The sequence below is a fragment of the Aspergillus affinis genome (genome assembly GCF_023601865.1).
Source record: "Aspergillus affinis strain CMG 70 chromosome Unknown NODE_108_length_126046_cov_85_726607, whole genome shotgun sequence".
Taxonomy (NCBI): Eukaryota; Fungi; Ascomycota; class Eurotiomycetes; order Eurotiales; family Aspergillaceae; genus Aspergillus; species Aspergillus affinis.
The window spans coordinates 11,697-26,846 of record NW_026515889.1 but is presented as its reverse complement, the minus strand read 5'-3'; the positions used below and the strand labels follow the sequence as shown (position 1 = coordinate 26,846).

General features: G+C 52.2%; 8 protein-coding genes across 8 annotated transcripts; 4 read left to right on the top strand and 4 right to left on the bottom strand.

Annotated features, from left to right (window-relative positions):
• Positions 1-350: 350 nt before the first annotated feature.
• Positions 351-2,005, top strand: KD926_000319 (pH-signaling protein PalC; the record flags this gene model as incomplete). Its single annotated transcript, XM_053104263.1, has 2 exons — positions 351-1,658; positions 1,739-2,005. The coding sequence occupies 2 exons, from the start codon at positions 351-353 to the stop codon at positions 2,003-2,005; spliced, it is 1,575 nt and encodes a 524-aa protein (XP_052952421.1).
• A 296-nt stretch (positions 2,006-2,301) lies between these two features.
• On the bottom strand, positions 2,302-2,910 carry KD926_000318 (uncharacterized protein; the record flags this gene model as incomplete). Its single annotated transcript, XM_053104262.1, has 1 exon — positions 2,302-2,910. The coding sequence occupies one exon, from the start codon at positions 2,908-2,910 to the stop codon at positions 2,302-2,304; it is 609 nt and encodes a 202-aa protein (XP_052952420.1).
• A 537-nt stretch (positions 2,911-3,447) lies between these two features.
• KD926_000317 (alpha/beta hydrolase) lies at positions 3,448-4,608 on the bottom strand (the record flags this gene model as incomplete). The annotated part of the gene is made up of 3 exons (XM_053104261.1): positions 3,448-3,771; positions 3,860-3,994; positions 4,063-4,608. 3 exons carry the CDS (start codon positions 4,606-4,608, stop codon positions 3,448-3,450), a joined length of 1,005 nt encoding a protein of 334 aa, XP_052952419.1.
• Positions 4,609-5,392: 784 nt separating this feature from the next.
• On the top strand, positions 5,393-6,280 carry KD926_000316 (enoyl-CoA hydratase/isomerase family protein; the record flags this gene model as incomplete). Its single annotated transcript, XM_053104260.1, has 2 exons — positions 5,393-5,706; positions 5,779-6,280. The coding sequence occupies 2 exons, from the start codon at positions 5,393-5,395 to the stop codon at positions 6,278-6,280; spliced, it is 816 nt and encodes a 271-aa protein (XP_052952418.1).
• A 447-nt stretch (positions 6,281-6,727) lies between these two features.
• Positions 6,728-7,926, top strand: KD926_000315 (uncharacterized protein; the record flags this gene model as incomplete). Its single annotated transcript, XM_053104259.1, has 3 exons — positions 6,728-6,942; positions 7,142-7,415; positions 7,498-7,926. The coding sequence occupies 3 exons, from the start codon at positions 6,728-6,730 to the stop codon at positions 7,924-7,926; spliced, it is 918 nt and encodes a 305-aa protein (XP_052952417.1).
• Positions 7,927-8,273: 347 nt separating this feature from the next.
• KD926_000314 (uncharacterized protein) lies at positions 8,274-9,257 on the bottom strand (the record flags this gene model as incomplete). Its single annotated transcript, XM_053104258.1, has 1 exon — positions 8,274-9,257. One exon carries the CDS (start codon positions 9,255-9,257, stop codon positions 8,274-8,276), a length of 984 nt encoding a protein of 327 aa, XP_052952416.1.
• A 772-nt stretch (positions 9,258-10,029) lies between these two features.
• Positions 10,030-10,668, bottom strand: KD926_000313 (ankyrin; the record flags this gene model as incomplete). Its single annotated transcript, XM_053104256.1, has 3 exons — positions 10,030-10,363; positions 10,414-10,472; positions 10,543-10,668. The coding sequence occupies 3 exons, from the start codon at positions 10,666-10,668 to the stop codon at positions 10,030-10,032; spliced, it is 519 nt and encodes a 172-aa protein (XP_052952415.1).
• A 518-nt stretch (positions 10,669-11,186) lies between these two features.
• On the top strand, positions 11,187-13,219 carry KD926_000312 (oxidative DNA demethylase; the record flags this gene model as incomplete). Its single annotated transcript, XM_053104255.1, has 2 exons — positions 11,187-11,350; positions 11,440-13,219. 2 exons carry the CDS (start codon positions 11,187-11,189, stop codon positions 13,217-13,219), a joined length of 1,944 nt encoding a protein of 647 aa, XP_052952414.1.
• Positions 13,220-15,150: the final 1,931 nt, after the last annotated feature.

Sequence of the window (15,150 nt, the reverse complement as noted above, 5' to 3'; positions counted from 1 at the left end):
CATTGAATCCAGCCACATTGCCGGGAATGTAGGCAATTGACCGGTGGAGAGTTGGGTGCAAGACCAGGGTCATCCACTATTTGGACTAGCATAATTGCAGATATGTCACAGAATCACGCTAGGAGGAGACCAATTAGGGTGACCCAAGCTCATCTATGTACCTATTCGCGATTTACAGAAGAGAGCAAAACAAGAATTGAGGTGGTGATCCTCCTAATTTCCTCAGAATCCCACTTGCTGTAGAGCGTAAAACTTCTCCGCTTCCGAACGTCTTGGCTGCGGTGACATCAACTTCCTCCCCTCCTGATCCTCTACCGTCTTTCTCTCCATCATCACCACCGCCATTCACCATGGTCTACGCTTTCACCCTCCCCACCACCTCCCACCTCTCTTTCCAAACGTTCATTTCCTCCAGCACTCATCCGTCACTCCCTCAATCCGCCTCGACCGCCCGCCATGCCCTGCGCGCCGCCCTCAAGGCCCATAAACGCCTACCCCGCGGTACGCAACGAGACTCGCATCTCTCGGCCATCATAACCACCGCGTCCGACTACCTGCCCTATCTCCAGGCCATCTCCACCGGCCTCTCCGGCTCCTCTTCCTCTCCATCTTCCTCTTCTCCAATCGCCATCACCCAACACTCCGACATCGAATCCGAATGGCGCGCCACGCTCTCCTCCCCCGCCGTCCTCCACTCCCTGCGCTCTAAAGCCTCTCGCTCCTCCACCTCCTCCGGCCGCGTGCGCCTTCCTGGTATCGATGCCGAAATCGCCTTCGTCCTCACCACCCTCGCCTACGCCCTGTCCAACCTCGCCCACTCCACCGTCACCCGCGCCCTCTACGCCGCGACGACCCCGACCCCCGCACAACGCACCACCGCCATCCAAACCGCCACAAAGCACCTCCTCCAGGCCTCGGCCATCCACGCATCCCTCGCCTCGCAGACGAACCGCGCCTTCCTCCTCACCGTCCCGGACCTTGACCCCGCCACACAATCCGCCCTCTCTGCCCTCGTCCTCGCAGAGGCCACCCTCCTCGCCGTCCTCAAAGATGACTCCTACGTCGCGGCGTGCATCCAGGCCCGCAACCCCAGCGATAAGGAGTGGATGGTTCGCGCGCCTGAGATCCCCAAGGTGCGTGCGCACTTGTTTGCTAGGCTGTGTATCCGTGCCGCGGAGTATGCGGAGCAAGCCGGTGCCGGGATGGGTGCTGTTGGCGGGGGCGAGACGCGGGGTCGCGCGGGCGGTCTAGATGATGAGGTGCTCCGGTATGTGAGGGTTCTGGGGCGTGTGGCGAGGGCGCGCGCGTGTCGGTTCTTTGGGGTTGATGCGGAGCTGGCGGGGAAGATTGGAGAGGGGATTGCGTGGTTGAGGGCGGCGAGGGGCGCGTTGGCGTTGGGGGTCGGGAATGGTGGTGGGGAGAGTCAGGATGGAGGAGCTGCTGCAGGAGGAGAAGGGGGCAAGGGTCGGGGATTGTCGAAGTTGAAGCAGGGATGGATGGAGAGGCGGGAGGAGAGGCGCATGGAGAAGGACGCTGGGGGGAGGAGCGTCGAGAAGGTCGAGAAGGGAGATCTTGGACCCGGGGATCATGCGGGCAGGGAGGAGGAGGGGAGAGTGATTGAGATGTTGGAGGTGAAGTGGGTAAGGATGAATGATACGGTATGTCCTTTTTGGGCCAGCATGGACTAGTTGCCATGCTATATAGATTGGGATGGGATGATATACTAACACCTTCGCAGATCAACACGCAATTGATCCCTCCCTCGGCAGATCTGCTGGCCAATTTGCCCTCCGGAAGAGATATCCACTCCGCGCCGGTTCCGTACAAGCTTCCATCGCTGGATGAAGATCGGCTGGCCGGGATGCGTGCGCCCCCAGCAGAAGACGACTTTGCGCCTGGCAGCGACGTCGACGACAGCGAGGAGGACTCTCGCCGTGAGAACCTTCATTCGTACACGCCGGGAGGGTTGCCAGAGCGGAGCGAAAAGACCAGTACTTACTACTGATATTGACATTGAGACTTGAGACTTGGGACAGTACCCGTTGATATAGCCTGTTGGATATATTTCGTATGTTGGCCCGATGGACTGGACAAGTTGTTCTATTGTTGGATATACATTTGGACATGGATCATTAGAATTGAACATAACAATCGACATGCATAAGTCATATCCTACATTTAGCAAGGTACACTCTGACAGTGATACTCCATTCTCTTCACCTCTCGCATGACAGGATTATAATACAAATATGATACCGATGGCCTGCTCATCTCTACCCCTTCCCTCTCAACGTCTCCTCCCTACCCAACAACTGGATCTCCCGTCGCCTCGTGCACCGCCCCCTTCACATCCAACTCCCTCTCCTCCTCCAACTTCCTCTGCCTCAGTGCCTCCCTCTCTGCCGTCTCCCCAATTGGCTCCGGCGGCGACTGTCCCACCCTCTCCCCAAGCACCCGATCATGCTCCTCCCTCTTCCTCCCCATGTCCGCCGTCAACCCCTTCTCCCCGTACTGCGTATACCCAGGCCCCGGCAGACTCCCCACGGCGCCCGCATGAGCCCCCGCCTGCTCTCTCCTTCCTCCTCCCTTCACCGCCGCCACGATATCGCCTTCCCGAGGCTGCTGCTCCACCCCATACTCCAGATCCACGTCTGGGGCGTTCTGCATCTTCGTGCGCTCTTGTTCATGACGTTTTTGAATCTGTGACAGCGCGGACGGGTTGGAGGGAGAGGACTCTGCTCCGCGGATTATCGGGGGGACGGAGTCGCCGTATCGTCGGCCCTCGTGCAGCTGGCCGTGGTTGTGGAGGGAGGTTCGTTGTTCGACGGGGTTCTGGGTTACTGGGTTTTGGGCGTTGTAGGCGGCTTGTTTGGGGGGTTGGGGTGGTTGGTTGGTGGTGGATGAAGACATTTTTGAATTTGGATTTGGGGGAATTTGGTCGGAATTGAATTGTAATGTTCGGCCTGGTTTGGTTTAGAAGATGTGTAGGTAGTGGGAAAGAAATGGATGGATGAATGGATGATCTATGATATCGAGAGAATGGAGGCCTGATGTCCGCATGACGTCACAGAGATCAGTTCAAGTCCAAGGTCAATGTTCTTCTATGATTTGCCTGGTCTGGTTCTCGAAGTGGATCGGCTATGATAATATGGTAAAGCTTGTTAGAGCTAAGACTGGCGATTATCCGTTGTTTTGCTGAGTTGGTTACTGCTGGTGTTGTTGCTGGGGATAGTATCATATACTCGTAGTCTTGAGGTTGAGGCACAGTGAACTGCGCTTGAATTGGAATGCATGGATGTTCGACAGTTTCATAAGGATGCATGATAGCTTAATTGTACGCAAGTTATCATATCATCGTAGTGTGACATCAAATCCAGAAAATCGCCTAATAGAACCAATCTACACATTACTGGAAGACCAGACAGAGATATATCCCAACCAGCACCCCTAACCCTCAACGCCATCCACCCTGTTGACAAACTCCCCCAAAATCCCATTTACTTCATCCCTCGCCTCCAACTGCAGCCAATGCCCCTTCTTCGAAACGCGCTTGAACGTCAAATCCCGCGCAACCAAGCCCATACTTTCCTCCACGCCCGGAAACTCCAGTCTACTACGCTGCGGACTGATCATGAGCACCGGCATCTCGAGAGTAGGTTCCAGCCCGGCACGCAGTTCGTCTTCTACATTGATATTGCTCACTAGGGCTTGATACCAGTTGAGAGCGAAGCTGTGATTATCTTGCATTATCTGGTGATGTGTGGTTTTTTCCTGTTTGCATTTAGTCATCGTCTCGTTTGGACAGTACCCATGATTGATAGGAGCTAGACCATATTGATATGGACATGGATATGCATACCTCTTCAGTAATCCACGAAGCCAACGGGGCCCGTGAATCACCACACAACCACGCCTCCATGGCCCCCGTCGGACCAAGATGCGAAATCCACAGTTCTGGATCATGGGGGTAGAAAAGCGTGAAGAAGGACTCTCCCTATGATAGAGAGCATCAGCATAAACTCCCTCCTTCCCTCTTTCCATCCTAGAGAAAAAGAAACATACAAACCGATCCAATAACCCCGCAGATTCCTTCCTCGCAAAAAAGCTCAAATACCCAAACCTCTCATACCCCAGCACCTCCCTCGACATGGCATTCACCATATCCAAATCGAATCTCGCCCCGGGGTTCGTATACGGCACATCCAGAAACACGCACGACTTCAACCTCGTGGGATAGTAATCCGCTAAACGTGAAAGTAAGCCACAGCCCATATCGTGGCCCACGGCATGTACTTGATCGAGGCCCTCGTGGTCCAGGATCTCGACGATCTCGGCGGCCATGGAGCGGGCACGGTAGGCGTCGAGCGAGACGGGCTTGCTGGAACCGCCGTAGCCGAGAAGATCGGGGGCAAGGACGCCATGGCCTTGTGAGATGAAGAAGGCAATTTGGTGACGCCAGTCGTAACTGGAGGAGGGGAAGCCGTGGAGGAAGAGGAAAGTGGTTGTTGGGTGGGAAGGGTTCCTTGGGGGATGATGGATATAGGTATATGTATGGGAGGTTGAGAGCGTGAGGGATTTGGAATGCGAGGGAGAGGTTATTGACGTCATTTAGGAGTTGGGACTGGACTGGACTGGACTGGATAGTGTCTGAGATGGTTCATATGTACACCGGAGTAGGTATGTGGTCAGGGTTGAGAGAAACTCATGTTGGGTTTATGTACAAGTTGGATTGGCTGGTGGACGGAGACATTTCGGAGACTTAGCAGGAGAGATGAAAGGCGGTGATCTGGGATATTCTTGCTGGTAAGCGTGATGATGCGGTAGTTCATGAATGAGATGGAGTACTGTATAGGTAGTCTTTGATAAAATTAGCAGTGACTGATGCCTGACAGCTACAGTGAGCATTGTGATTATATTGTGATTTCCCAACCCGTAGGGAAGATAAAAGAAAAAGAACGCCGATTCCAGGAATCGAACCCGGACCTCCTCTCCGCTTCTAAGAGAGACTGCACCACACCGGCTTGTTCATAGTGCGCCCCACTCCGGGCTCTTATCTGCCAATAACAGATGACGTTAGAGTGACTTGGTTCCACAGACTTGTGGGCATAGACCTTCATAGTGATCTATGCACATTCTGACTCAGCTATATATCCCTCTGCATGTGATGCCGCGGTGTCGATGATTACAATTCACGACTTTCTCCAATGCCTCAACCGAGCTCGTATTCTTCGCCCATTCGTGCATTCTCTCTTCTATCGGCTATATCCACGCCCAGCCCAAACTAATAAATAATCCCTCCCCAGCTATCCACCACCAACCCATCAACCACGCCCCATACATTAAGACTTTATATCCGTATCTACTTCGACCTACTCGGCAAACCTCGGCAAACATGACCACCCTGTTCACCGTCCCCATTGCCTCCGGCGGCAGCATCGTCTGTAGTAACCCATCGTCCTCGGAGCAGGAGAAGAACATCTACATCCTGACCTTCACCTCACCCAAGGACAACCGACTCACGCCGGTCTTCATCGAGGCGCTCCTGCTGGCCCTGGATATCGTCGACCACCGATACCCCAAGGGCGTGCTGATCACCACCAGCGGAATTGCCAAGTTCTACAGCAATGGGCTGGACCTGGAGCTGGCGCAATCCACTGAGGGATTCATGGAGAATTACCTGTGGAAGCTTTTCCGACGACTCTTGACGTGACTATCCCCCTGACCTATCTTCCCCTTCGCCATACAGTTGAGACAAACCAGAGAACTAACCAGAACCAGATATCCCATGCCCACAATCAGCCTCCTCAACGGCCACGCCTTCGCGGCCGGCTGCATGCTGTCCATGTACCACGACTACCGAATCCAGAACCCCAGCAAGGGCTTTCTCTGCATCAACGAGATCGAATTCGGCGTACCACTGCAGTCGCCCATGATGTGCATTTTCCGCGAGAAGCTGACCCCGCCGGCGTTCCGGGACTTGGTGCTCGAAGCGAAGCGGTTCACTGGTGCGGGCTCCGTGAATGCCGGCCTGGTGGATGCGCTGGGCGGTTTGGATGAGACCTTAGCGTTTATTCGCGAACGAGGACTGCTGAAGAAGGCGGCGACGGGTATCTATGGGACCCTGAAGGAGGAGATGTATCGGCACTCGTTGGATATTGTGGATGGGCATGAGCGGAACCTGGAGTGGAGGGAGCGGGTCGAGGAGAAGAATGAGAAGGTGGAGAAGGAGGGTTTGAGGGCCGTAGAGGCGTGGGAGAAGCAGAGGGGGTCGAAACTTTGAGATTGACGGTTAGGTAGGAAGTGGATAGGCTTTTCTTGTGTTGGTAGGTATGTGAATGTTTTGGTTGGTGTTAGATTGTGACGGCGGGTTATGTTGAGAACTATATACCTATCATGTTGGAAGATTGTGTTTAATGAGCAGGAAGGGCTAAAGTGTAAGAAACTCCTGGTTAGTGTGTTTATGCCACTGTTAATATGTAAGGATGTAAACGAACACTGCACGTCAACAGGCCTATCGCTACGGCGAAGAAAGCACTTGCCGTTCACAACGTAGATCTTTCCTTCCCAACCAGTAACATTTAAACTCTTCTAGATAAAGGACAAACAAACAGAAATATTCTCTGATCTTATAATATGCTGATATATTCAGCATCTTTTAAAAAAGACCGGCAAATTCTGGGTGTTTACCAATTACTATCAGTACGTCTATACCATACTAGTTATCATTATGCCTGGCCGTTATGACAAATTATTTATGTTTCGCATTCACTCTTCCTCCAGCCGAAAATTGGCTCTTCAGCTGTACGAATTCTTGGGGCGTTCTTTCTTCTATCACTTGATCGTCGATTTCCTGAGTGATTGTCCATCTGAATATCAGCACCACCGACGTTTCATGGAAACGTTGACGAAGAAGGTTAACCGGCGCAAGAAGAAGAAATCTGGGTAAGTGAAATAGTCCGTTTATGGACAGGTCTATGGGAATGGCTTTTTCTCTCTCCAGCTTCAAGTTCGGGAGATCTGGGATATGACTGTGTTTACTTCACATGACTCTCCCCTCCACGTCACTAGACGCCTCACATCATGCCCTCTTCTCAAATTTAATCTTTAAATGAGTACAAGCTAATCGTCTATCAATACTCAGACCACGACCCCCCATGACCCTGCCCCGAGGCCGAAATAACATGAAGCGCACAGCCAATTCCATCGAGAACGACCCCCCTGAGATAGCCGCAACTACTGCCACAGAAACCACACAGCACAATACAGCGAAGCGCAAGGACGCCGGAGCCCGGAAAGAAAGTCCAAACATCAAGACGGACAGGTACGCGATGAAGGACATTAAAGGGGCTCGTGAACCGCTCGAGATCGTTTTTCATCCCCGTCCTCCGGCTCCGTTCAAGATCGGTTATGATGGTGTAAGTTCCCGGAACCCTCCTATCACTGCGATAAAAAAAGACTGCTTACCTTGTAATTGACAAATGTGAAATTCTCCGTTAGACAATCCGCCCTTCTTCGCCCCAGGAGATCATCAGGTACGAGGGTGTGGCTGCCGTGGCTCCTCTCAAGGACGATGCCATCATCGCAATGCTCAAGGAGTTTCACCCGAACGATCCTGCGGCGCAGTCGTATGTCCGCACCCACGAAGCTAAAAAGGCGGGAAGAAGATTCCTGGAGGCGAAGATCGCGGACAGAGAAAATCTTCGGAAACAGGTTGCGCGCAAGATGCGTGACAGGGCCCGTCAGGTGGCGAACTTGGACAACGCGTCGAAGCAGATCGGCCCTTCTCTAGCCCCGCTGCCCAAGGAGGACGAGAAGCAGGACGATGGTAAGAAGGATGAGTTGGTCAGCATGCGGGAGCAGCTGGAGAGAGTCAGTCAGGCCCATGAACGTCTTCAGAAGGCGATCGAAGCTTTCCAGATCAAGTAGGAGGGTGATTTAGCGTTGGTAGATTGGTGTGTGTTGATCCTTTGAAGTCCTTGCGATTACAGGTGATCTCTATGATGTCCTGGTTTTGCAAGTCGTGGCGAATATTCTTCTCTTTCTGGGCTGGATGACCCTGTCACTGATGATGGTAACACCCCCCTTGGCATACGTCCTCGTGTATCTTATGGACTTTGCAGATAGACGAACGCTAACGAGCTATGGCTGGACTGGATTGAGGATCGTTTTCACATGAGACTGTACCATAATTCTAAGGTAGCTTTTCTTTTTGCTCTCCACAATCATACAGTCACAGTCAGAGTTACATCCCGATCCCCTCTTCCAGGATCTCCTCACGTCTTCTTACTCTTGCTGGCACCTTTGACCTTACTAGGCGTTTCCAGCTTGTCGACAAACGGCCGATACGGCGAAGCTAGAACATGCTCCGGCGCTCTCTGCGTATCCTCTCGTCTCGGCTCCCCAGAGAATGGCCGTCGTCGCTGATCCTCATGCATGCGATCCAACGGATCCCCCACGATCTGATACTTGGCCCAATTAACCGGCGGCATGCGCACCACGTTCTGCGGTGTCGGTATCGTCTCGAACTTCACACGCGACCCTCCTTCCTCTCCACCATTAACATCAACACCCTCCCCCTCCTCATCATCCTCATCTCCCCCACCCGTGGGATCAATCCCAAGGAATCCTCCGGCGTCCCTCCTCGCCGACAAACTCCCCGCCGCTAGTTCGCGCGCAAACGCCTCTGGGTCCGCGGCCGCCGCTTTCTTCAACCGTTCGAGCGTCCGCAAGTCTCGTAGACTTTGCTGCTTCTGCATCTGTAAGATGGAGATGGCTGAGCGCAGCGCCGACGCGTCGGGGTTCTCGCTCTCGGAGATCGGGATGGGTGAGGGCTCGGGGATGAATGTGGGTTGTGGGAGCTGGCTCTGCTGTTGCTGATGCAGCTGCTGTGGTGGCGACGGACGAGATGGAGTTGTGAATGCGGGAGGTGGAGGAGGAGCGGAGAAGAGGGTGGAGAGGTCGGCATGATTGTGGTTCTGGTTCTGGTGATGGTTATTCACGTTACTGTGAAGGGCGGGGATGGACGGCGGCGCGATGCGAGTTGTCGGCGAAGGGGAGCGCGCAGGCGGAGGGACGATGGGATGGGATGACGAGGCCGAGAACGGAGCGGAGGATGCGGGGAAGTCGGTGCCGTTGGTGTTGTTGTTGGGGACGGGGGCGAGATGCGATAAGACGGGCGTCACTGGGGAGTAAGGCGGGCGGGGAGGCGTGCCCGGACGATCGGTCGGATTGGTTTGGTCTTCTGGAGACGGCTGCATTGTGGTGTATTTGATGGGTGAAGTTGGGGGAGGATGAAGGAGCAAGAAGGAAGAAGAGGAGAAGGAGAAGGCTGGTGGTTATCGATTGGGGACAATCGGGGACTGCCAAGACGGACGATGACGTCGTTGGTTGGGTTACGAGAGAGTTCTAGATTGGTCGGTGATCCGCGGGAGAGATATTCTGTTTATGTAGTTATGCTTGACAGGAAAGCTATAATTTTTTTTTTTTTTTTTTTTCAATTTATTAGCTACAATCAAGGGAACCTACTTCTAAATTCCTCTACTCTCGGGTCTAGAGAAAGTCATAACAGGGTTGTCATTGCCATGCTGTAAATGTGCTTTATCTGCCCCTGTTGATCCGAACCATGCACATGTGTTTCTAATATGGCAATATCAGCTCTGCTGTAAGTACAGGGTACCTGCTGTACTATAGAGTAGGCTCACTATTTGACATCGTGATGCATGTTTTATAAATCTACAATCTCCTGTCCCAAGAGGATGATTAGATTGCCTTGTATAGGAGGAAGGGTTCATTTCGACATGGATCGTGCTGGACAATAACTTAATATAATTGAAATAATTAGCTGATATTCATCAATAAACTACGATCTTACCTGGTACTTTCCCCGATCATCATGGATTGCAAAGACTTCTTCGCGCTCCGGTTTGTCGGCCGAGTCCTGTGCGTACGCCCATACGTGTCTTGTAGATTGATATCGCCGCCTCGCTCCAGCAGAAAGCACACACATTCAGGGGACTTGGCAAGAACCGCCTAGTGCAACGCCGTTCCTAAAACATTCCCCCGCCAATTGCGAAATGTAGCTGGATCCCACTCAAACTCGTGCTGGTTGATAGGGAAGCCCGCCTCGTCTAAAAGCCATTGTAGGGCCTCCATCCGCCCTTTGTATCTACTTTCAGCAGCCCGTTGAAGGACATTGCTACAAGGGAAGTTAGCCCCGTCGGCGGCAAGCAACTGGAATGTCGATACTGAGGCATAATGACCAGCTTGGCTGGGCACGTCCTGGTACTTGTTCTTGTTTCTCGCGTTAGGAATGGCTCCGTGCTGGAGACACCAGCTCACTCGCGCCTCATTATAGGTCACAAACCTGTCTTGCTATTAGCATTGATGTCTTTTTGCTCCTCCAGGATAACTCACCCTAGCGCCGGACAGAAATTCTCCATGATGGGATCGTTGGTGTTCAATGAATGCATGACCTAGACAGATAGGCGTTGATCGAGTATTTCAGTCGTCGTGGGAGATCCAGAGATGGTCTTTCTGTGTTACACTTTTATCAGCGACCTCGGTCTCCCATCTGACTAGTCGACTTTGCAGTTTGGTGAGGTCCCCGGTTTGGGCGGACAGTAGCATTTCCTCTGTGAGGGTCTGAGGATTTTCGCCTGGGCTAGACATGGTGAAATGATGTGTCCAGTATGTATGTTAAATTGGGATGTAGGGAGAGGACCGAGTGTCAACTAATGAAGGGTAAGCGCTAGGTCTGTTCCCGAGTAATAATAATAAGGATGTGTTATAAGTAAACTACCTGCTCGAGATTCAAAAATACAGTTGCACATACTCAGGTCCACTGGTACCTATAGAACAACAACAATGACGTATAAAATGTAAGATTCTCAAACCACACCAAATTGCCACCAACACAACCACGTTGCAGATCTAGATCTCCCAAGCCACCCGATCAATCATTATGGATCAACCTTAATATATGCAATAAAAGACGATCTGTTAAATCCACTTCGATATCGACTGATTGGTCGTGAATGATGGCCTGATCTGGTGGCCTGATCGATGCCCGCCGCCTCTCACCGCCTTGTCCCAAAAGAAAGAAAAGAAAAAAAACTCCGCGTCGCAAAAGCTCCCCGATCGAGTTTCTGTTTCGTTTCTCCATCTCAATCCCTCCCACACCCGGCAGAATGAAGCGCAAGACGGATAACAAAGATCCCCAGGGCGCCAATGGCCAGCCCGACTCCAAGAAGCGTGCCTTGTCCAGCGAGGAAGCCGTCGCTCGATTCCGCGACGGCCTCTTCGAACCCTCCGTGCAGGAGAACTATACCAAGGAATACGCCGACTCTGCGCCGTACGTCATCTAATTGGGTCATTTTCCTGATCGCGCGATGAAACGGACACCAAAAGCGACGTCAATGCTAACGCGAATTCTCCCCTCAGGTACAAACATGGCGTCATTCATCCTCTGATCGAACCCTCCCTGCTGCGATCGGTCCGCGACGAAATCCAGGCCCAGGTCGACTTCACCGAGAAGGAGACGGACATCTACAAGATCTTCCAGTCCGGAGATCTGGCCAACCTCGACGGCCTCGACGACACTTCTCTCTCGCGATTGCCGTCGTTGCTGAAACTGCGCGATGCGATGTACTCGGCCCGCTTCCGCGAGTACCTGTCGTCCGTCACCAACTCGGGCAAACTGAGCGGCAAGAAGACCGACATGGCCATCAACATCTACAACGAGGGGTGCCATCTTCTGTGCCATGACGACGTCATCGGAAGCCGTCGCCTCAGTTACATCCTCTACCTGACCGACCCCGATACTCCCTGGCAGGCGGAATGGGGTGGAGCCCTGCGTCTGTTCCCTACGGCTACCAAGAAGGACGCCAATGGCGAGGACGTCAAGGTTCCCAGCCCGGACTATAGCCTCAGCATCCCGCCTGCTTTCAACCAGCTGAGCTTCTTCACCGTTCAGCCCGGAGAGAGTTTCCACGACGTCGAGGAAGTGTACCACCCGAGGGAAAACGAGGACAAGTCCAAGAAACGGGTCCGGATGGCCATCAGTGGCTGGTTTCACATCCCGCAAAAGGGCGAAGACGGCTACGAAGAGGGTCTGGAGGAGAAGCTGGCCGAGCGGAGCAGTCTGGCTCAGCTGCAGGGCCGCGGCGACATCTACGACCTCCCCCAGCCCCAACCTACCATCTGCCACGAGGAGACCGAGCCCAAGGTAGAGGGGAAAGGAAAGGGCAAGGTGGAGGAGGTGCCGAGCGGCACCGAATTCAACGAGGCCGACCTCAGCTTCCTGCTGCAGTACATCGCGCCCTCGTACCTCACCCCTGACATAGCCGAGGAGATGTCTGAAACGTTCGGTGACGAGTCGTCGCTGAACCTGGAACGTTTCCTGTCGGAGAAGTTCGCCGCGCGCGTACAGGAATACATTGCCGAGCAGGAGCGCACGGAGCTCCCCCAATCCTCGGACGAGATTCTGGCCCAAACCGGCTGGACGGTCGCACGACCGCCGCACAAACAGCGCTACATGTTTCAGCAGTACCCCACAACCGCGCAGGACCAGAAGACGCCGATCCAGGAGCTCCTAAACGACCTCTTCCCTTCACCGGCCTTCCGCAAGTGGCTGGCGCTTGTGACAGGCGCCGAGCGTATTACAAGCTACGATTACCTGGCGCGTCGGTTCCGACGCGGTCAGGATTACACCCTAGCCAGCGGTTACGATAGCGAGGAGCCGCGACTGGAATTTACGCTCTGTTTGACGCCCACCTCCGGGTGGGAGAAGGACGGGGACGACGAGGATGAGGACGAGATGGATGAGGCAGCGGACGGGAAGGGTGAGTCCGCGGCGGCATCAAAGGAACCCAAAAAGCAGACCATGGAGACCTCTGAGACCCAAGAGGAGCCCGCTGTGGGTGGCTATGAGATCTACATGGCCGGCGACGATGAGGACGAGGGTGATGCCGCCATCTACCGATCCGCCGCGGCCGAGGAGGACGACGGAATCCTGTTTAGCACAGCCGCCGGATGGAACCGTCTGAGCATCGTGCTGCGGGACAGCGGCACGCTCAAGTTTGTGAAATACGTCAGTGCTGCCGCCCAGGGAGACCGCTGGGATCTGACTGGCGACGTGGGTGTGGATTTCGGCGAGGACGAAGACGAAGACGATGAGGAAGACGCCGAAGCGGAGGATGACGAGGATGAAGATGATGAGTAAAAATAGTGCTTTCTTTTATCTTTGGCTACCTCAGCAAAAAAAAGAATATCATTTTGTATATAAATTTTCTATCCAATTTCTTTTTTCTCTCCTTTTTTTTTTACCCTTGTCTTTTGGTTTCAGTTCAATTCAATTCCCGCACGAAGTCATGAGAACTCGGAACGTTGGGCACATCTGGAGATTCCATCCTTTCATCTAACAACAAAAATAGAACATGTCTTCCATTCCTCTCATTTCCAAGTTGTTTCTAAATCGTCGTTGCCTACGCATCTGCAGGGCACACACACACCACGTCGTCCAGCAGTACCTAGGCAGCTCAGCTCAGCTCAACCAGAGCTCCACCTAGTACAGATAGGGCAGGGTAAATTATGTTAATGTAGATCGAGTCAGGATCTACAGGATCAATCAATAGACCGCAGGCAATCAACATCAATCAATCAAACATATTCTCACACATCGACCACTCACCACGCACCAGGACCTCACTAGTCTAATTAATCTAACCAGCAGCTGCGGCAAGGCAGCAAAGGGCGCAAACAAAGCAAGCTGAAGGGGATCGGATCCCAGCTAGCCAGGTGGCTGAGAACCTAGTTAGTTAGGTCTTGGATGAGAATCAAATGACCGCCAGGCCAGGAACATGAGGAGCTTGGTTTTTGACACAGCCACTTTACTGTACCTACTGAGTAGGTGTACTCCGTTCCTATTTGTTGGTTTCAGGTGAGCTGGGTAACTATACTGTAGGTTACCTAGTACCTATATTATCTGGGAGATATGGGATTTTAGGGTCTACTTTAGTATCTACAGGGTCAAGGTAAGGACAAGGTGACATTGACATTGGCATTGACATAGCCTACCTACCTACCTACCTATCCATACAAGATAGTGATTATCTAGCTAGTATTCCGTAAGTAAAGCAAGGCAGGGTAAGTGTTTGTTTAATTGATAGCCCATAAATCAAAATGACGGCTCATATATGAGCTCGATTCATAATTGAAAATTTACAGTTTGTCTCTTACCTAGTTAGTAACCCGTAGTACCTTACCAGGTAGGTGTGTATCTATTATCTCTATCCAAATATGAACGTTGACCTATCGCATAGTCCCACCGAAAGAGGACATTTCTCCTCAACGCTTTTATGTATGTATGTATCCGTACTGCCTGTGCGTGTGTGGCTAATATCGCGTTCCTCTTTAAGTTACGGAGTGCTCCGAACAGGACACCTGAGGACACTCAATCGAATCGACATCCACGAATTTCTAAAAAGCAAATACGTAAGTGACGAATGATCCTTTAAAATCAACACCGTAGTTATTGAGTTGTTTCTAGTTGGCTAGTTAACTTAATTGGTGAACAAACGCCAATTCTCCGTACAAAGAACCTCATACCGAGTTAGTTGATAGTTAAGTTGATCCCAAAACCACAATTCTTAGGTACTCTGTACTCCGCCCGCCATAGTAAGCCATCTTTCCATTTCCTCTCACCCCGAGAACCGATTGGACCAGAACATCCCAACCCCAGCCGGGCAGTCTCATGTATGTAAGAATAAATGATCATAACTACCTAATAATCATGATAATCATAGTCATGAAAGAGAAAAAGAAAACAGAGAAACAAAACAATCCCAGATTAGGAAAAATGAATAAACCACGTGGTCCCATCAAACACGACTAGTCCTACCAACACCCTTTCCTACCTTAGTATCCCGTCCATCCTCCCTCGTATTCGAGCGATCCCGAGAAGCGATTTTAATTTGTATTCTAGTTCTTGCGGTTCTTGCGGTTCTTGCGGAGAGAAAATTGCGGGAAAGATCCGAAAGACCGACGAGTCAGTTGAGAAAGTTTAAATCACCACCCAAAAGTTCCAAAATTGGGGTTATAAAGCTGGGTGAGGTGTTATTGATTCATTGGGTTAGTTTTGTTTTTTATCTTATT